The sequence below is a fragment of the Pleurodeles waltl genome, chromosome 1_2 (assembly GCF_031143425.1).
Source record: "Pleurodeles waltl isolate 20211129_DDA chromosome 1_2, aPleWal1.hap1.20221129, whole genome shotgun sequence".
NCBI classification, from domain to species: domain Eukaryota; kingdom Metazoa; phylum Chordata; class Amphibia; order Caudata; family Salamandridae; genus Pleurodeles; species Pleurodeles waltl.
The window spans coordinates 1,334,651,205-1,334,673,055 of record NC_090437.1 but is presented as its reverse complement, the minus strand read 5'-3'; the positions used below and the strand labels follow the sequence as shown (position 1 = coordinate 1,334,673,055).

The window sequence follows — 21,851 nt, the reverse complement described above, 5'->3', positions numbered from 1 at the left end:
TCGCTGCGGCTACTTACCTAGACGGCTGGATCCCTGATCCACACGGGGGCAGTGTCTCTCTAGACTACAATCTTCTTCCTCCAGGTATGAGGGATGATGTACCCCCAGGGGAAAAAACCGAAGTGCAGATTAGGCTTATTACGCTGTGCTCAATCATAGTGTAGGTAGGAGAAATATATATATATATCACTCCTAATGTCAATATGGTAGGACTATTCTTGTGTTTTACTCAGTTAGTCACCTGCTTGCTTTTATTGCAAAACATGCCTTTTTTTGTAAGATGCAGTTACTTCAATAAATCCTTATGGAACTATATTCTGTCTCTATTGTCTTTGCCTAGATGAGACTTTCTTTAACTGAGAGAAAGGGACGGGATCTGATTGACCACGATTCCCCTGAGGAGCCTTCCTTGTCATCCACCCAGTTGCCACAATCATCATCTCGGTCAGAGATGAGGCGCTGCTAGTTAGCGGGAGAACCCGGATTAGGCTGACAGGCATCATGTGGTGTGGAATCATACTTAGTACCCACAATCCATGGGATTCTGTCTCCCAAATCCAGTAGCCTCATTAGCAGAATGAGAACCTACACAAGAGTACAAGACCACTGCCACCACACACACTTGCAGATGTGCTCACAGCTGTACTGCCACCAGAACTTCCAGCCACTGGGTATAGGCGACGCACAGCTCCTTACACTGAGGCTTGTAATCCACAGCGGACTCTTCTTGCATCTGCATGTAGGCCCACCAAAGTGATTCACTTTCCTCTAAACCAAGATTTGTTTACGTTAAAAGTTCCTATTTATTTTTTACACATAAAGAATGACACATAAGAAGGTAAGTAAGAGAGGCTGATGAAGCTACACTATAATGATCTTTGGCTGGGCACTTTCTTGCTTTACCATTCTGTGCCTTTGGCTGTCTGCTGAATACACGTCTGAGTCAGGATGACAATTGAACTGATGGGTCTTTCTGAGCTAGAGTGGTGGGAGGAGCTGACACTTGCATCTGAATATGGCTGTGTCTTTCCTCACACAAAGCAGTCTCCAACACCCTGGAGTGTGCCTGGGGCCAGGGCAGGGAAAGGCAGGGTTGTGTGCACTACAAAGACTTCTCTTTGAAGTTTGCCTATTTCAAAGACAGGAATGGGTATAAGTACTGGACCTCTGATCCCCACATAGTTAGGACCCTGCTGGACTGAGACATTCTGTCAGTAAGAAGAGATGGGTGCTTTAGGAGGGACTGCCACTGTACCTGTTGCTTTTCTATGCTGACATGCTGCTTGCTGCTTCTGTCCTAGGGGTGAAAGGACTGGACTTGGCTTACTACATCCTGCTTTCCAAGTTTTCCAGGGGCTTGAACTGAGTTTGCAGTTAAAAAGTCCCAGGGCCACCAAATACTTGACCTGCCAGCGCCTGGTCTCTCTTGCTGAGAGTCCTGACTTGCCAAGTGGTGCCAAATCCAGTTCCTGGGCACTTGGAAGTGAGCTCTGGTGAAGCTAAGAAGTACCTAAGCACAACAACTCCAGAGTGATTTTGGAACCAGCAACACTCTCTGGCTTCTTGCTGCTGCCTGCAGCGGAGCCATGGTCCTCACTGAGTGCAATGACCGCAACCTGTAACACAAGCCTGATGCTGCTGCAGCGCCTCTGAAGTCCCGCCACAGTGTGAGTCCCGAGTGCTGCGTCACTGACGTCTGACACCCAACTCTGCCGCAGCACCTGTGGTCCCGTGGTATGATTGCGATACCGCGAAGTTAATACCTCACATCTTGAACTGCTGGATTCATCTACCCCGCTTTGTCATGGTGAACCAACACTACTCCATCAACTCCACTGCACCTGTAAGGAGCCAATGCCTCACCTCTCTAGCCTAGCAGTAATGAACTGATGCCTTACCTCTCTGGTAGCAGTAAGGAACTGACACCACACCGGCTCCAGTGATGCCTCACCTTCCAAGGTACTGAACCTGGGGTCCGTTGCGACTCCATGGCCAGCCCTCATTCCCTTATGGGTGGCATTGCAGTGTTGGAAGCAATTCCGTCAAGATACCCTGATAGCCCCAGTTGGAGCTATTGTATTTCTAAGCAATATACTAAGAATTAATATTTGAAAATTCTTATCTTTACTTGTGTATGTTGGATGTTTGTCCTTTTGGTTTTGTTTTACTCAGATAAATATTTACTATTTTTCTAAACTAGTGCTCAAGACTGCTGTGGTGTTTTCACTGTGTTACTGTGTGTGCGTACAAATTCTCTACACATTCCTTCTGAGATAAGCCTGACTGCATATGCCATGCTACCAGAAGTGTGCACAGTGTTTATCTTAGCTGTGTGACTCCCTTACCCTGACTAGAGGGAGGGTACAAACCACTGTCAACCAGAGACCCCATTTCTAACAATCAGCTATTAAATATTATTACGTTTCAAAATTCGAGAGTTCTATCTTCACCATGTTTTGTCGCCCATTCCACTTCATTCTCTTGTTTTTTCCATTTCAGTTTTTTTGTTTTTTTGTAATTTCTGTTTCTCGTGGTTTCACTTTGTTTTGTTTGCTATTTTTTTATCAGTCTTATGAAAGGTATCTAGAGTGAGTACCATTTCCTTGTCTACCATGGAATATTAGCATACTAATATTTTGGTGCCATACCTGCCGTCTCCTTCTTTTCCATTCAAGGAAGTGGAGGACGGTGGCCTGGCAGCTGGTGAAGCGCGCCGTCATCACCCATTGTCCAAGAAGAAGGATAATGTACAAGAATCAAGACACGCAATTAACAGATTGTGTGTGGCTCGACCTTTAGCAGCTGTGGAGTGCTGTATTCTTTTTGTAATAAATGAAGGAGAGTGAATATTTTTGACACAGTGGTGTGTGTCTGACATCGGCACCACCGTCGCTTTGGAGCAGATGAGCTACTCCGAATCAAGTGTTCATATATATATATATTTATATATATATATATATATATATATATATATATATATATATATATATCTTCAAGGTACATAGATGTTGAGTTAAGAATAGTAAATGTATACTTACCTATTTAAAGATATCGTGGGGCAAAATATTATGTCAAGAATATTGAGGAAAAAATATTGTGAAGGTGAGTTTCCATTGGAAAGCAAAGTTTACTATATGTTTCCACATAAGTGTAGCTTAAAAAAAAAAATATATATATATATATATATATATATATATATCTTCAAGGTACGCAGATGTGGAGTTAAGAATAGTTAAGAATAGCACAAGAAGAAATGCAGCAAACCCAAAGAGGAGGGGAGACGCACCAAGCCCTATTAGTATCCAGTAAATCACGATATGTATAATAATACGAACTTATTCCAGGTACTATAGTGTGCAACTCCACTGAAGCTCCTGCTGCACAGAAGAGCCTAAGAGGTAACAGAGAACCCCATATGGTTAAACATAATAAGGGGGTGCACCACTTGATCCATCAAGTAAAATACAATAAATACATACAAAGTCCAATACAGTCAAAAGAGTGATGATGCGAGATATCCGTTGATTTCTTCCAAAAGACTTTTAATTAACACTGATTCGTAAGAGAAAGCAGCCAACGCGTTTCGCCCTGTACATGAATATACTTCCGTATACTGTTGTTGACTGGCCATATATTATTGGACCCTTCCGCCTTGTTTTGGAGATATATTCTTTCCAACCACGGATTTTTACGGCCATATTGATTTCCTCAAGCCGTAGATCCTGACATTTCAGTCTTTTCTGGTTCTTCAGAACCTTTCGGCATTTGCGTTTATATGCCCGTTACGAGCCCGACTTACATTTGAATCGGAATATTGCCCTGAAGAAGCCCATGTACAGGGAGAAACGCGTTGGCTGCTTTCTCTTACGAATCAGTGTTAATTAAAAGTCTTTTGGAAGAAATCAACAGATATCTCGCATCATCACTCTTTTGACTGTATTAGACTTTGTATATATTTATTGTATTTTACTTGATGGATCAAGTGGTGCACCCCCTTATTATGTTTTACCATAAATAGTTAAGAATAGTAAATGTATACTTACCTATTTACACTTGCTTTCTCAATATTTTGCTCCTCGATATTTCTGACACAATATTCTACACAACATTTTTGTTTCCGATATTCTGCCGGTGATCCCCTGGGTACACAGGATCTGGATGAACAGTTTCATCAGCCTCACACCTACCCTACCCTTTTGCATTTCAGACAGAAATAAAACATGCATCTCTTTAAAGAGATAATTGGGCTCTCACCTGCAGTTTAGTGCTCAACTTGCTCTCTCTCCCAGCAAGATGTGTTTATTTCAGTATCACTACTTGGAGACATACATACATACAGTATGTTATGAACATTTTCTTCATAAGCCCAATTGAAGAATCAAATAAAATATAGTGAGATTTTATGTCCCAGGTGACTTAGTGAGGTGTTCTGTTCCAAGTGACTGGAGCTAGGGTGAATGTGGTCATAAAGCGTTGACAAGCAGCAGGGATGACACCGGTGGACTGGCCGAGAGTGACTGTCCGGGGTGTTAGTTGCACCTTTTGTGATGTGTAAAGTAGAAGTAAGTAGAGCGAGAGAAGGCACTTACCCGGCCATGATGGCTCCAATGTGGCCAATAAACCACTCTGGGGAGTTAGAGCCCAGTATCCCAACGCCATGGAAGCGCTCCAGACCAAGCTGCAGGGAAGAGATTCAGAGAGCCTTGGTGAGTACCAGCTTTACACCCATAGTTCATTAACACAGCACTTACACCCTACACTCAACACTCGCAGATCTTGTCCTTATTACTGACTCTAGCTGAAGGATGTCCACGTCAGTTTCCACACAGCTAATGTGCTGAACATCATCATCACCTAGTTAACAACTACAACCTTTTTAAAACAAATAAGATAGTTTAACCTGTCCAACTCATCAGTAAACCAATCAGAAGTCAATTAAAAATGGACTGAAAGGAAAATTGAACACATTAACATTTTTATCAAAGTGATACCAATCATCACTACAACATGACACTCATCGCCTACAGTATTCTTAATCTGCTGCATGCACAGTCACCAACCTGCATTAACTGCACACTACAGGGGGTGACGAGTGCCCCTGAACCAATTTGGCAGCGACTAAATTTCTGCTTCACTGGTCAAAGCAAATATTAGAGGTAAATCCTTTCCTACCGCTAGACACCTGACGGCATCGGGATATGAACTGCCTAGCAGCAGCCCAGCACTCAGTAGATACTGCAGAGGGAGACCTCCTGCGCCGGTCTTACATCACCAGGCCTGCCGCCTGTGGGGGGCTGCCGGAGTTGATGATGGGGGCTGCTGGGGGAACTGGACTGGCCGGTGATGCTTGTCGGCATCCATGTAGGTTTAAGGCCTAGCCGTGGCCTATACCCACAGTTACCCAGTCAGTTGTGAACGAGTTTCACGGACATCTGAGTGACGGATGCCCACTATAGCTGACCTTGGCACACGGAGGGGCCCTGCCTGCTCCCCTTCAGCACAGTAAGTGCGGGGATTACAGTGTTTTATGCTGTTCCATACTCAAGGGTCCTCACTATAGTGGCAGTCTTTATGCCTGCTACTTAGATGTTGGTGGCGAGACGATCTACATACATGCTGCTTCATGTCTGCCACCATCAGCGTCATCTCTTATAATGGGTGGTAAGAGGTGATTTTACTATTATCAGCTGTGTGTACACTGGTTGTACCACCTTGGTCCTACTCTGCTGAGACATCATTGTTGCCCCATTCTCCTTATGCAAATCGAATGAATGGCTATCCTCCTCTGACCATGGGCAAATCGGATGCAAAACAACAGACCCTCACTTTTGAAGTTAGGAGGCAGTCGCGGCTGCTTGCGTCATCCAGTGACCAGCCGCTGGTTGATGAGGGAGTTGAGGGGAGTGACCACCCCAGTGGATATTAAAACGCTCCTGCTGGAGTTGAAAACGAGTCTCACTGCCATTAATAATAAACTGGATTCACTCACTAGAAGAATGGATGACATAAAATTTGAGACTGGCAGACGCAAAGCAGCGTATCTCTCATGTGGAGGATGTGCATAAACAACTGGCCAAAACCTTAGAGGAAATGAAGGTAGAACTGCACGAAGTGCAACTGAAGACTTAGAACCTAGGTCTAGAAGAAATAATGTACGCATCTTGGCATCCCTGAGTTCACGCCCATGGAGGGCACAGAAGACAACATAGAAAAACTTCTCCTCACTTTGTTTGGTGCTGATCGCTTCTCCTAATCTTTTGTGATTGAGCTGGTCTATCCTCGTCTGGTTCCAGGAGCACCTCTCGGGCCCATCATTATTACATTTTTAAACTACAGAGACAGGGATCAATTGCATCGCTTGGCTCATGAAGCAAAGGAGGTTTGCTACGAGGGAATGTGCCTTACCTTCTTTCCTGGCTTTACATGAACTGTGCAAAATGCTCTTTTCCTGGAAGGTAAAGCTGAAGATCTTCACAGAGTCTGCTGCAGCACGGGCCTTTCTACAAAAACACCCTCCGTCACAGGGAGCATCCCCATCTCATGAAAACGCTGATGATGGTTCACGTCTTGACAAGGTGGAATGAATGTTTACATTTGCTACACTTTCCCATATATGCTAATTATGCCTGTATAGTTACTCATCTTCATGCTATCTGTTGGAAAATGGGTTATTGGTAAGGGCAGGTAGGTACCTACACCTAGCAACAAGCCAATAACCTCCACTTAGGTCCAGTTAGGTCTCAGTAAATTAACCCCAGCTCAACCCTTGGTAGCCTGGCAACGAGCGTCAAGGCTTATCTTAGGAGACAGTGTGTAAAGCATTCAAATATCACAAAACAGTAATTAAATAAAACACAGGAAACAGTTTAAAAATCCAAAACCAATTTATAAAAATAGTTTATATTTTTATCTTTAAAATGACACAAAAACGAATAAAATCGGATAAGGGGAACCGGAGATATGAATTTTTAAAGAATTATTATTTTTCTAGCGCTTAGAAACAAAAAGCGCCAATCGGGTCATCTGGTTGCACCTCGACCGGGGCAAAGTCAAAGTTTCAGGCCGACTGCGATGGAACCCTGCTCGGCTACAGGTCGCGGGAGGCCTCAGTTAAAAAGTTACCTTCTGACTTAGGTGGTCATTCCGACCTAGGCGGGCGGCGGTTGCCGCCCGCCCGTCGGAAGCCGCCTGAATACCGCCCCGCGGTCAATAGACCGTGAGGGGTATTCTGACTTTCCCGCTGGGCCGGCGGGCGATCTGAATCAGATCGCCCGCCGGCCCAGCGGGAAAGCGCCTTCCACAAGGAAGCCGGCTCGGAATCGAGCCGGCGGAGTGGAAGGCGTGCGACGGGTGCAGCAGCACCCGTCGCGCTTTTCAGTGTCTGCATCGCAGACACTGAAAAGCCTAGTTGGGCCCTGTTAGGGGGCCCCTGCAGTGCCCATGCCATGGGCATGGGCACTGCAGGGGCCCCCAGGGGCCCCAAGACGCCCGTTCCCGCCGGCCAGGTTCTGGCGGTAAGAACCGCCAGAGCCAGGCCGGCGGGAAGGGGGTCGGAATCCCCATGGCGGCGCAGCATGCTGCGCCGCCATGGAGGATTCCCCAGGGCAGCGGGAAACTGGCGGGAGACCGCCATTTTTCCCTGTCTGACCGCGGCGTTAGCGCCGCGGTCAGAATGCCCTTAGGGGCACCGCCGGCCTGTCGGCGGTGCTCCCGCGCCCCTTGGCCCTGGCGGATTGTATCCGCCAGGGTCAGAATGAGGGCCTTAGTCTTTATTTTGAAGATTTTCTTCAGCGGGACGAGCCTGCCAGTCCAATCCGACCTCCAGGAGCCCTTCTCCGGATACGCGATGCTGGATTCCTCGGTGGAGATTTTTACCTTCGGACTTAGTCGTTTTTTCGAGGTGAAAATCCTTCGACCGGGGTAAACCTGGATCTTGATCCGACGTCCATGGAGTCCTTCTCGGATACGATGGCTGGGAGGTCCCGGTCAACTTTTTACCTTCGGACTTAGTCTCTTTTTCTGAGATTTTTCTTTACCGGGACGAACCACCAAGTCAGGCCGGGTCGCGGTTGAGGCAAGCCGGCTAGAATTTCCGCGGCGGGTCGGTCCCTCTATGGAGCTTTTTTACAAAAATTCTCAAATCTTCTCCAAACTTCTGGGGCTTCACCCAGATGTTCTTTTAAGGTTCTTTTGGGGTCCACAGCTCACCCCAAGGGTCCAGAAGTTCTGAAATGGTCCTTGGGGGGTGCGGACTACAACTCCCAGAATGCACCTGGCACAAACTCCTTTTTGGCCACTGGACAGTGGTCAGCTGGTCACTTTCTTCAGGAGTTGGTGCAGTGGACTCTGGATAGCAATTTTTCACCTGTAGCAAACAGGGAGTCCCTCCTTGAACCAGTTGAAGCCAGGCAAAGTCCTTCTTGTGGTGAAGCCCAAGTGTGCAGCTGGTGCAGTCCTTCTGAGTGCAGGTTCCAGGTGCAGGCCAGGGGTCCAGCAGGGCAGTCCTTCTTCTCCTTTGGTTCTTCCTTGTTGGAATCTGATGGGGATCTGAGGTGTGGGTGCAGGTCTGCCAGTTTTATCCTTGCTCCTGGGTGAAAAGCAGGGGGGTCCTGGTTCTCCAATCAGGTACAGCGTCGTCCCCCTGTGATGACCACTTCCTGGGAAGTGTGGCAAAAATCCATCCCAGAAGGCAACATTCTCTAAAAATCCAACATGGCTGAATCTGATTTTTGGAGGTTACATCTGGCTGAGCCCACCCACTGGTGTGGCTAAAAATCATAAACACACCCCTCTCCTGCCCTCTCCTAATCTAATCAAGGGGGCACCTAGTTGTCTGGGGTTGCAGGATGTGGGGGTGTTGCTGGTTGCTCCAAATGTCCTTCTCTGCCTTTGAAGACCAGTTTGGCAGCCCTCCCCCTTCCTGCCTCACCATCTGCTGAGGGGAGATTCTCTCCCACAAGCACATTCCTTTGTGTGAAGCCAGGCCACTTCACACCTCATCAAGGCAGCTTGGCTAAGCTGCTGCAGGCTGGCCAATCAGAGCACAGCAGCAAAAACAATGCAGGGCTGAAATTGGCAACTTTTTAGGTAAAGTCTAAAACTTTTTACCTGAACAAGTTATATTAAATCCAACAACTGGAAGTTGTGGAATTTATTACAACAATTAATTTGATACCAAATTCTTGGTATGCAACATTTAAGGAGACTTAAAAATTTAAAATAAAGTCTCCCCATTCTAGCCTATGAAAGCCATTTACTTCAATGAGGGAAAAACGAAATTGGCTGTTTTTACCTCACCAGGGTTTATAAATCTATTTTTATAAAGTCCCTGCTTATAGTTACATGGCACCCAGCCCTAGGGGCACATAGGGCACACCTTAGGGGTGACTTATATGTAAAAATAAGGTAGTTTAAGACTTTGGAACTACTTTTAATTCCAAAGTCGAATTTGCATATAACTTTAATTTAAAAGCAGCCAGCAAGGCAGGCCTGCCTCTAAAATGACACTGGGCACCTCAGCAGTGCACCTAGGTGTTCACCACCTATGCTGTGGTCCCTAAACCTACATGCCCTACCATATACTAGGGACTTATAGGTAGGTTAACTTAGCCAATTATAATTAGCCTAATTTGCATATCCATTTTACACAGAGCACAGGCCCTCGGACTGGTTAGCAGTACCCAGGGCACCATCAGAGTCAGGAAAACACCAGCAAAAAGTGGAAAATGGGGGCAAAAAGTTAGGGGACCTCTGCAATCAGCCCTGTTTTCTCACACAAGCCCCCCCCCAGCCCACACGCCCAGGAGACTCAGCCCAACCCTGGGAGAGTCTTCCTGGCTTGTTAGGCGAGGAAGACAGTGAAGAAAACTGGCTGTCCCTTTTCAGGGCCTACTCTGCCTTACATCCTACTGTCATGGTCACTCCCTCTGGGTAGTGAAGCCATCCCAACAGTGAAAGGATCCATCTCAAACTGAAACTTCCCTCTAGGGGGGTCTTCCTCCTCTCTCTCTGCCAACTTGGGTAGTGAGGTGCCCACCTCCCCTACTCCTAACTTTGCTAGGGCAACACCTAGCTTACCCAAAGAGGTCACCCAACACTTGAGCATCCCCACCATGACCAACAGGGTCAGGGGGCCTACTTTGCTATTGGCCCTGGGGTCTGCCTCCCAGGCCAAGTACAGTGCTGCCAGGAAGGCTAGCACCCAGCAGAGGCTACTGACAGCTGTCAGTACCCAGAACCACACCCTAAGCTCTCCACTGACAGGTGGCTGAGCTGCTTTAGGGGCAACTTTGGGGTCCTGGCACCCCTCTTGCTGTCTACAGTGGGGGGCTACCACCTCCTGTGGCAGACACCCTCCTTCCACTCTCCCATCTGTCAGTGCAGGGGCAACACCCTGCATCTGGACAGCTGCCTGACTACTCAGGACTTCTTTGGGGTCAGGGGAGGCCTCACCAGTGCCAACTCTGGGCTCCCCCCCTACTGGGGCAGAAGGCCTTTGGCTCCCTGGAACTCTCTTTAAGAGTGGCCCACCCTTCCTTTTCTTCTTTCCTTTTCTCAGGGACCCCTGACTCTTAACTGTAGGGACTGACTCCCCAGGACTTTGGGTTGGGGGGGCGCCCTGGGCGACCGCCCCATCTGGGACCAGACCCACCTCTGGGAGGTCATTGCCCAGGATACAATCTAGGGGGAGGTCAGCACTGACTACCACCCTAAACCAGTCAAGGATACCCTCCCTCTCTAGGGGCACTATGGCTACAGGTTTGGAGGTGACCTCCCCTGTGGCTATCCTGACTTTCCTTGTCTCTCCTGGGACATACATGTCTGGGGTCACTAACCGGTCACTCACTATAGTGTGACTGGCACAGGTGTCTCTCAGGCCAGTGGTAGGGATCCCATTCACCTGAATGCCGTGGAAGTGCCTACTCCCACCCTCAGGAATCACCAGCTTACCATCTGGTCCTGTCTCCCAGCTCAATGCTAGGAGGACTTCATCATCTGAGGAGTCCTCCTCCATGGCTACACTGGACAGCCCAGTGCTAACCACCTTCTTTGGACAGGCTGCATCTCCTCTGAAGTGACCTGTCTGCTGACAGTCAAAGCAAGCCCTACTGTCCAAGAGCTTTTTTAACCCTGGGTCTCCCTGTCTCTGTTTGTCAGAGTGGGAGTGGGATTTACTCTCCTCCTTCTTAGGGTTCTGGGGTACAGAGGGAGTCTCTGTGGTGGGCTTTCCACCTCCCTCCTTAGGTTTTTGGGGGCCTGACCCCCCCTTCTTGGAGTCTCCAACCTGGGACTTGACAACCACCCTGGTTCTCAACCACTCATCAGCTGCCTCCCCTAGCTCTCTAGGGTTGGTCTGCTTAAAGTCCACTAGATGCTGGCGTAACCTTTCTTGGGTACAATTGGTCAAGATGTGCTCTCTCATGATCAGATTGTATAACCCCTCATAAGTATTTACTTTGTTACCAATAATCCAGCCCTCTAGTGCCTTAAGTGAGGTGTCTACAAAGTCAACCCAAGACTGGGTACTGACCTTCTGGGTGTCCCTGAACTTCATTCTATACTGCTCTGGGGTCAGACCAAACTTCTTGGTTAAGCACCTCTTCATACTAGGGTACGAATCTGCCTCCTCCCCCCTTAAGGTCAGAAGCCTATCCCTCCCTGAGTTGGGGACCAACTCCCACAAAAGGGAACCCCAGTATTGAGGCCTAACCCTTCTCATTTGGAGTGCCCTCTCAAAGGCCTCCAACCACTTGTCTATATCATCCCCCTCTACATAAGCAGGAACCACCCCCTTGGGTAACCTGGGGCAAACTACCCCACCCATGGACACCTCAACTTCTCTGTCGCTGCCACCATCTCTTTTCTCTTTCTTTGCCCACTTTTTCTTTTCTAGGGCCAGCTTGTCTGCTTCCAAAGCTATGTATGCTAGCTGGGCCTCCAGCTCTCTTTCCCTGATGGATGGGTTCTCTCCTCCTGAAGGGACCCCCTTCCCACCACTTGCTTTGGGTCTGCCCCTAGTGACTGTATGTACTGAGGACCGGTCTTCCTCATCCTCACTTAGGCTCAGATGCCCTCCCTCTTCTGAGTGGTTAGAGCTAGCATCCTCCCCTGTTTCTCCCTCCTCTGGAGCTTCCCCTGGGTCTACCTCTTGGGCCTCAGCCCATGCTGTCAGGGATTTGATCAGGACTTGCTTCCTGAGGTCAGTGGTTGCAGGCAACCCTCTTTCAGTACACAACCCCCTAAACTGGACTACTGTCAGTGTGGGTAGGCTAGCCAGATCAAGCTCCATGATTCCCTAGTTTTGTGTCAACAAAAACTTTTTGCAAAAATTGGAAACAATACTTTAGAAAAATTACAAAAATTCAATAATAGAAATTAATCCAAATTAAAAATTAAAAATTATTATTATTTTTTTTTTTTTAAACAATTTTTGCACTAAGACAATTTAAAGGATTTTTTATTTGTTTTACTTAAAACTGTAACGTGATACTGAACACAAGTACAGGATCCCACCGCTGCCACCAAAAATTTTGGAAAATGGGTTATTGGTAAGGGCAGGTAGGTACCTACACCAAGCCAATAACCTCCACTTAGGTCCAGTTAGGTCTCAGTAAATTAACCCCAGCTCAACCCTTGGTAGCTTGGCAACGAGCGTCAAGGCTTAACTTAGGAGACAGTGTGTAAAGCATTCAAATATCACAAAACAGTAATTAAATAAAACACAGGAAACAGTTTAAAAATCCAAAACCAATTTATAAAAATAGTTTATATTTTTATCTTTAAAATGACACAAAAACGAATAAAATCGGGTAGGGGGAACCGGAGATATGAATTTTTAAAGAATTATTATTTTTCTAGCGCTTAGAAACAAAAAGCGCCAATCGTTTTTTCGAGGTGAAAATCCTTCGACCGGGGTAAACCTGGATCTTGATCCGACGTCCATGGAGCCCTTCTCGGATACGATGGCTGGGAGGTCCCGGTCAACTTTTTACCTTCGGACTTAGTCTCTTTTTCTGAGATTTTTCTCTACCGGGACGAACCACCAAGTCAGGCCGGGTCGCGGTTAAGGCAAGCCGGCTAGAATTTCAGCGGCGGGTCGGTCCCTCTATGGAGCTTTTTTACAAAAATTCTCAAATCTTCTCCAAACTTCTGGGGCTTCACCCAGATGTTCTTTTAAGGTTCTTTTGGGGTCCACAGCTCACCCCAAGGGTCCAGAAGTTCTGAGATGGTCCTTGGGGGGTGCAGACTACAACTCCCAGAATGCACCTGGCGCAAACTCCTTTTTGGCCACTGGACAGTGGTCAGCTGGTCACTTTCTTCAGGAGTTGGTGCAGGGGACTCTGGATAGCAATTTTTCACCTGTAGCAAACAGGGAGTCCCTCCTTGAACCAGTTGAAGCCAGGCAAAGTCCTTCTTGTGGTGAAGCCCAAGTGTGCAGCTGGTGCAGTCCTTCTGAGTGCAGGTTCCAGGTGCAGGCCAGGGGTCCAGCAGGGCAGTCCTTCTTCTCCTTTGGTTCTTCCTTGTTGGAATCTGATGGGGATCTGAGGTGTGGGTGCAGGTCTGCCAGTTTTATCCTTGCTCCTGGGTGAAAAGCAGGGGGGTCCTGGTTCTCCAATCAGGTACAGGGTCGTCCCCCTGTGATGACCACTTCCTGGGAAGTGTGGCAAAAATCCATCCCAGAAGGCAACATTCTCTAAAAATCCAACATGGCTGAATCTGATTTTTGGAGGTTACATCTGGCTGAGCCCACCCACTGGTGTGGCTAAAAATCATAAACACACCCCTCTCCTGCCCTCTCCTAATCTAATCAAGGGGGCACCTAGTTGTCTGGGATTGCAGGATGTGGGGGTGTTGCTGGTTGCTCCAAATGTCCTTCTCTGCCTTTGAAGACCAGTTTGGCAGCCCTCCTCCTTCCTGCCTCACCATCTGCTGAGGGGAGATTCCCTCCCACAGGCACATTCCTTTGTGTGAAGCCAGGCCACTTCACACCTCATCAAGGCAGCTTGGCTAAGCTGCTGCAGGCTGGCCAATCAGAGCACAGCAGCAAAAACAATGCAGGGCTGAAATTGGCAACATTTTAGGTAAAGTCTAAAACTTTTTACCTGAACAAGTTATATTAAATCCCACAACTGGAAGTTGTGGGATTTATTACAACAATTAATTTGATACCAAATTCTTGGTATGCAACATTTAAGGAGACTTTAAAATTTAAAATAAAGTCTCCCCATTCTAGCCTATGAAGGCCATTTACTTCAATGAGGGAAAAACGAAATTGGCTGTTTTTACCTCACCAGGGTTTATAAATCTATTTTTATAAAGTCCCTGCTTATAATTACATGGCACCCAGCCCTAGGGGCACATAGGGCACACCTTAGGGGTGACTTATATGTAAAAATAAGGTAGTTTAAGACTTTGGAACTACTTTTAATTCCAAAGTCGAATTTGCATATAACTTTAATTTAAAAGCAGCCAGCAAGGCAGGCCTGCCTTTAAAATGACACTGGGCACCTCAGCAGTGCACCTAGGTGTGCACCACCTATGCTGTGGTCCCTAAACCTACATGCCCTACCATATACTAGGGACTTATAGGTAGGTTAACTTAGCCAATTATAATTAGCCTAATTTGCATATCCATTTTACACAGAGCACAGGCCCTGGGACTGGTTAGCAGTACCCAGGGCACCATCAGAGTCAGGAAAACACCAGCACAAAGTGGAAAATGGGGGCTAAAAGTTAGGGGGCCTCTGCAATCAGCCCTGTTTTCTCACACTATCTATATAAGTCTGGGTTTTCTAAAATGAGAATTGGTTGGCTATTGATGAATGTCTCATTGAACTGGTTCATTCTAACTAATATATACATACTATCTTTGAGTGCTACTTCTTATGCTATGTGATTACGGGATTATTTGTCTGGTTGTTGTTTCCTTACCAGTGCTCTGGCTGCCCCCCTGCTTTAGGCCTTGTTCTGCACTTTGATATATGATTACGGTTATATTTTGTCATTTTCTTTCAGATTTGTCTATTAACAATGTTTGGGGATATCGCTAGGAGTTTGGGTCCCAGTGTGGGAGGACAGGGGAATAGGTGGAAGGATTGTTCGACATAACAGAGACTTTACGCAACATTCTAGCATGTGGTTGGAAGGTCATACACTCTATCCTATCAGTCCTGAGTTCCTCATATTCCGTGGTACACACACCTGATCATTGCAGGAATTCAATAATATTTGTCACTTGGAATGTCGGAGGTCTTAATAATCCTTGAAAATGCTGCATGGTGGATATTATTTTTTTGCAGGAGACGCATCAGATGCCTGGAAACGAAAAGAGGTTACTCACTACATGGGGCCCTTACCAATACTTTGCTTCTTACTCCTCCTATTCTAGAGTAGTTACCATCATTATGAGAAAGCAAATACATTTTCGGCACCTCATGGCTTCCGTAAACCCCGATGGTCAATATTTATTGGTGCAACGCCTAACCGATTATGCATGTTACACTAGTAAACACATGTGGTCCTAACATAGATGGCCCTGACTTTTTTTAGTCGATGCTCAAGCACTGCCTGGCAGTCGACCCTCGTACAATTATTTATGGGGGGGGGTAACAGCCTTGTCCTGGATATTGACCTAAACTTTTCGGACCACCACTAGCAACGCCTCACCAGGGCTCATGCAGCCTATTTGGACCACATAGTGCAGTTTGATCTGACTGAACTTTGGCAATCACTACTTGGCATGAAATGTGAATGCACCTCCCACTCATCTATTCATGACACCTCATCACAGCTTGACTTCTGGGTGGGATCGCTGGATGTCATGGCATGGATGAAGAGTATCCAGTGAACTTTATCATTCCCCAGTGGTATCACAGATAGTGGTGTGCTGTGGTCCCATGTTATGCCTGGATTGTAATCAAGGTCGGCTCCTTCTCCATCCTTCAGAATGAACTGTCCCACCCACAGGAGTCGACCAAAACAACAAGGTCTGGATCGTTTTACCATAGTCAATGGCGATGCCTCCTCTTGGGTTCCACTGTAACCTTCTAACTCCTATACCTTACCACGGTCTTGAATTTACCAGGAAAGACTCATTCAGCAGAATCCACCACATTTTATTCAATTTCGAGGTTCTTCATGACCAGGGAAGAGAGTGCTCCACTGAGTAATTGAAAAACTGTTGTGCTACTAGGGCTGTTGATTGCACAATAGCTAGTCTCTAAAAGGTGAGGGAACATCACATGAAGTCAAACACCCCATCGTCGACGAGAACGCTGATGAGCACTCCACCGTTGACGGGAGTGCCGCCGTCTACACCCTTGTCGGCAAAAATGTATACAGTGGCATCATTGACGAAGATGACGGTCACCATCTCTTCTTCGTCCACGTGTATCTCCTTCTTGACAACATCATCAACGGATCCATGACTAAGACGCTGATGCTCAAGATCGCCTCTTCCTCATCATTGGCAATGCTGATGATGCCTCTGCCATCGACGACTCCGAAGACGGATCATTCCTACACCATTCTGATGACGGCCCTGTTGACGGCCATGTTGACAGCCCCATCGACCCCCGTCGACAACCTGGTCATCTGCCCCATCGAAGACCTCGTCAACGACAGGAAAATGACTCAAACGTCTGGCATGTTGACCCCGAGCACACCTCTCCTAGTAAGGTGAGTCTCCTCATATCAACTCATTTGCTAGATGAGGAAGAGGGCTTGGATAATGAAGGGCCCTATGGGATCGTGCTCAGTCCCTCTCAGTTAAATGTAAAATTCCAGGAGGAGGAATATTATGAGGACTTTGATCCGCAAAATTATGCTTCCAAGTAGCAACCATACCAGGAGGAGATGGTATGTATGCCATGCTCTCTGGTCTCTGACTTGCAATTCATAATTTTGGATTACTGGAAAAGACTTCCACCCACTGGAGAGACAGCATTTCAACCACCTAGGTGCTAGATTCCCAGCACCTCAATCAGCCACCCTGCTCCAAAGACTTACATCTTTGCCTCTCACAGCACTCCATGCACCATCCACAGCTCTGCTCCACGACCCAGATACCTCAGACAAAGTACAAGAGGAAGGAGAGCTCATACAGAATGGGATGACTATGTAATCCCTACCCCATTCTCTCCTTCGCCCATGAAAGTCGACTCGCCTCCTGAAGATATTGGAGGTTTCTATAATTTACTTGAGAAAGATTTGCCCTCCCAATAGCATCCAAGCAGATGGACTGCTTCTTATATGACTTTAAAGAGACGTTCCAGAAATGTGTGTGCTTCATTCCTATTGTCAGCTACATATGGGAGGAGTGTTTGAAGCTAATGTGAAATCCTGCTACAGTCACTGCAGTTCACCACAGTTCTTCCACGCCTTGACAAGAATTATAATGCCCCGGAGGATGCTCCTGCCTGCCTGTCATCCACACCCAGATTCAGTTATTACTCAAACAGCTCAAAGATGGTCTAAAAACTCCTCCACCCCGATTTCTGCGCCTCCTGACAAGGAAGGCAGCTGTTTAGGCAATATTGGTAAATGATTTTCATCTATGTTAGGTCTCACAGTGAGGGCGGCCAACTCTCTGGCAGTGTTGGGCAGAAATGATAGACAGCTGTGGGCTGATATCGCCCCATACATAGATCAGCTTCCAGAAGAAGCCAAGCTGGAAGCAAAAAAGATCTTGCAAGAGGGAGAGAGGACATCAGCTAAAATTATTGACTGTGCCATGGATATCGCCACCACCGCATTTCTTCAGCTTGCGGGTTCCGCTGTGCTCAGGAAACAAGGCTGGTTAAAGGCTACTTCCTTTCACCCGGAAGTACAGAATAAGATCGTAGATCTCCCCTTTGACGGACAAGCCTTGTTTGGCAGCATGTTGAGGAGGCTCTACAGGTGAATAAAATGGACAGTGAAAAAGTGAAATAACTTGGCACACTGCAGTTCAGAAAGTCCTCTTTTTGTGGAGCCAGAGGATGTGGAATGTCTTCATATAGGGGAGGCTATCAACAATACAGATACCCCTCTTACACTTCTCCCTCCCAGCAGTTTTATCCGCAATACACCCAAAGACAACCTCCACAAGTGGTGGACAACAGACCTGCGCCCAGGGGGTAACCAGCTTGTCAGGGAAAAGACTCAACTCGCCACCAATGATCTATCCAAGGCTCTGGCTACTCTATCCCATCAGATTTCAGACTAGGGGGCAGAATATCCTAATTTCTCCATTGGTGGCATGAGATACCATTGGACCAATGGGTCCTGGACCTGGTTCAGTTCGGGCACATTCTAGAGTTTGTCCGGATTCCACCTCTCAGCCCTCCACACAAGTCCATTCCCAAACATCTCCATCAGCTCAAATTGGAGATGAAAATCATGCTTCAGAAAGGAGCGATAGAGAGGCTCTCCCTTTACCATCAAGGAAAAGGATTCTATTCCTGTTTCTTCTTAAGTCACAAAAAGTGGAAGGAATGACAACCTATCCTCAACCTTTAAATATCTATTTAAAGAAATAATCATTCCCCATGTTAACACTACAAGATATCCTCCTCCACTTAAACCATGGGGATTATATGTCCACCCTCGATCTGCAGGAAGTGTACTTTCATAACCCTATCCACTCTTCCCACAGGCAGTTCCTCAGATTCACAGTAGCCGGCAGCCACTACCTGTTTCGGGTTCTACCCTTTGGTCTGAAATCTGCCCCCAGGATATTCACAAAGTGCCTGGCACCTATGGCCGCATTCTTAAGAAAACAGAAGCACCAAGTATTCCCATACTTCGACGGCTGGCTCATCAAGTCATAGTCCTTTCAGGCAGTACAGAAATCTAAAAGAATGTGTATTGCCCTGTTCAACAAGCTTGCCCTCACTCTCAATTGGAGAAAATTCAGTCTTCAGCCCTTGCAAACTACAACCTTTTTGGGGGTAAACCTGAACACAACATCCTACATGGCCTGTCTCAATGCAGAAAGGCAACAAAGACTGATTGCATTGGCAAAAGCCATTCAGAAAAAAAGTATATTTCAGTACGCCTATACAAGTCTATTCGGGATGATGCCCATGTGCATCCCACTAGTACCTTTCTGCAGGCTACGGATACGTCCCCTGCAAGAGGAGCTAAGCATTCAATGGATTCAAGCCACAGGTGATTTCGACGATCTCATCATGATCACTCCAGTCATGGTCAAAACCCTAATTTGGTGGACTCAGCAAAAAAACACCTCTCAATCGGCCTCTCCTTCCTCCCTCAACCATCTCCGTTGGTCAACACCACTGATGCCTCGCTGGAAGGATGGGGAGCATAACTTCAAGACCTACAGGTCAGCGTCAAGTGACGGATAACTCATCAAAGTTCACCCATCAACCTCCTAGAGCTGAAAGCAGTTTATCTGGCCTTACGAGATTCACTCCCCCAGGATTGCCAACTCAGAGGTTCTCATAAGAATGGACAATACCACCAGAATGCACTACCTGAAGAACCAGGAAGGTACAAGGTCTCTCCTCCTTTCTCGCAAATCACAAGAGATTTGTAATTGGACCATGACACATGGGATGCATCAATGGGCAGAGCACGTCCCAGGAAAACAGAACGAGCTAGCGGACACTCTCAGCAGAATGAAATCAGTTTGTCACAAGTGGGAGCTAGACCGCGAGACAGTAGACCACATATTTTCCCAATGGGGGGAAACAGCCTTTACTCCGAAGTTTTCACAATGTGGTTCAATTACCACACATTTTTTACAACAGAATGTCTGTTACCATGCACATTTTTACATTTCAGTTCTTTACTATGCAATTCTTTATTAAAGTTGCAGTGTTAGTGAAACTGCAGTATTACAATCATCCTATGATTTTTGAAAACATTAGTGTTAATTTAATAATAATTATTTTTTTCATCTTCTAAATTTGACATATTGGTGGTTGGATTTTGAAAAAGTTGCAAAATGTAACATTTAAAGCATAATTTTTACTTTTAGTAATATATATATATATATATATATATAAAACATTACAATACTATAATAATTTTTATTATATTAATGCAATTGTGATAATTATTACAATAATAATTATATATTATATATATACAGAGAGATATACACACATTTAAGTGTGTAGGTGTGGGTAAGTGTATTGGGTTGTAAAGGTTGTTTTTAGGGTTTAGGAGTGAGAAAGGGAATTGGGTGGTAAGGTGATTTTAATGTTTAAGGATGGGTAGAGCTATATGGTGGTAAGGGTATTTTTAGGTTTTTGGGGTGGGCAGGGGTATTTAGCTGTAAAGGTATTCTTAGGGTAAGGGATATGGGTGGTAAGGGTGATTTTAGCTTTTAGGGGAGGGTAACGGAACTGGGTAGTAAGGAAGTTTTTCAAGTATTAGCGGAGGGTAAGGGTATTGAGTTGTAAGGGTGTTTTAGGGTTTAGGGGTGGGAAATGGCTATAGGGTGCAAAGTTTATTTTTAGGGCTTAGGAGTGGGTAATGGTATAGGGTGCAAACAGTGTTTTTAGGATTTGGGTCAATGGGTGAGTAAGTCTGTTAAGACGTAGGTATTATTTGTACAATGTAATAGCAATTTATATGTTGCATTAAAAAATATACTCCTGGGACCAAATGAAGGGGGTTTGGGGCAAAGGATTGAAAAGTATTTTAAAATTCAAAGTCCAGTATTGATTTTTTCCCTATGAGACATAAACATGTAAATGATAAAATTGGCAATAAATCCTAATGCTTTGAATACAAATTTATATATATATATATATATATATATATATATATAAATTTGTATTAAAAGCATTAGGATTTATTGTGTATTTAGGTTTGTGTATTTAGGTTGATTTTTGAATGGTTACTCATGTTTGTCACTAGGTGACAGTGTTACACTGTAGTGAAACTCCAGCACTGTATATTATATTTATAATAATATTAAACATCTGAAGTAATGGTATGCGTGGTGTAAGTGTGCGTGCTAGTTGTTTGTGTGGTAAGTGTATTTTTAATGAAAGCAAATGTAAAAACGTGGTATTGGTATGCGTGGTAAAAACTAACATGTAAAGACATGCAAGGTAAAACCACACATGGTAACATCATACAACCCAGTGGGTGCACCCAATCTCGAGCTCGTCGAGTGCCCACTAAACACCAAGGGGGTCATTCTGACCCTGGCGGTCATGGACCGTCAGGGCCAACGACCGCGGAAGCACCGCCAACAGGCTGGCGGTGCTTCCTGGCCAATTCTGACCGCGGCGGTAAAGCCGTGGTCAGAAAAGGGAAACCGGCAGTTTTCCGCCGGTTTTCCCCTGGCCATAGGAATCCTCCATGCGACCCCCTTCCCGCCATCCTGTTCCTGGTGGTTCTTACCGCCAGGAACAGGATGGCGGGAACGGGTGTCGTGGGGCCCCTGGGGGCCCCTGCACTGCCCATGCCACTGGCATGGGCAGTGCAGGGGCCCCCTAACAGGGCCCCATAAAGATTTTCAGTGTCTGCTTTGCAGACACTGAAAATCGCGACGGGTGCCACTGCACCCGTCGCACCCCTTCAACTCCGCCGGCTCCATTCGGAGCCGGCTTCATTGTTGAAGGGGCTTTCCAGCTGGGCCGGCGGGCGGCCTTCTGGCGGTCGCCCGCCGACCCAGCGGGAAAGTCAGAATGACCGCCGCGGTCATTTGACCGCGGTACGGTCTTCTGGCGGTTCCCGCCAGGTGGGTGGCTTCCGCCGCCCGCGGGGGTCGGAATGACCCCCCAAATGCCGATTCGTCGCAAGCTGGCTTTACCATCTGGGATCATTGGGGAATGCATTTTCGATGACATGGTTTGGAATCCTTGCTTACGTCTTTGCGCCCATTCCCCTGA

The 21,851-nt window shown here is 46.5% G+C and overlaps 1 protein-coding gene across 1 annotated transcript in view; it reads right to left on the bottom strand.

The window, feature by feature from the left end:
• The window catches only part of LOC138251856 (long-chain-fatty-acid--CoA ligase ACSBG2-like), a 374,130-nt gene that overhangs the window by 225,410 nt on the left and 126,869 nt on the right, over window positions 1-21,851 (bottom strand). Inside the window, exon 3 of the mRNA XM_069205685.1 lies at window positions 4,590-4,678. Coding sequence (XP_069061786.1) covers window positions 4,590-4,678 — 89 coding nt within the window. The remainder of the gene's footprint in view (window positions 1-4,589; window positions 4,679-21,851) is intronic.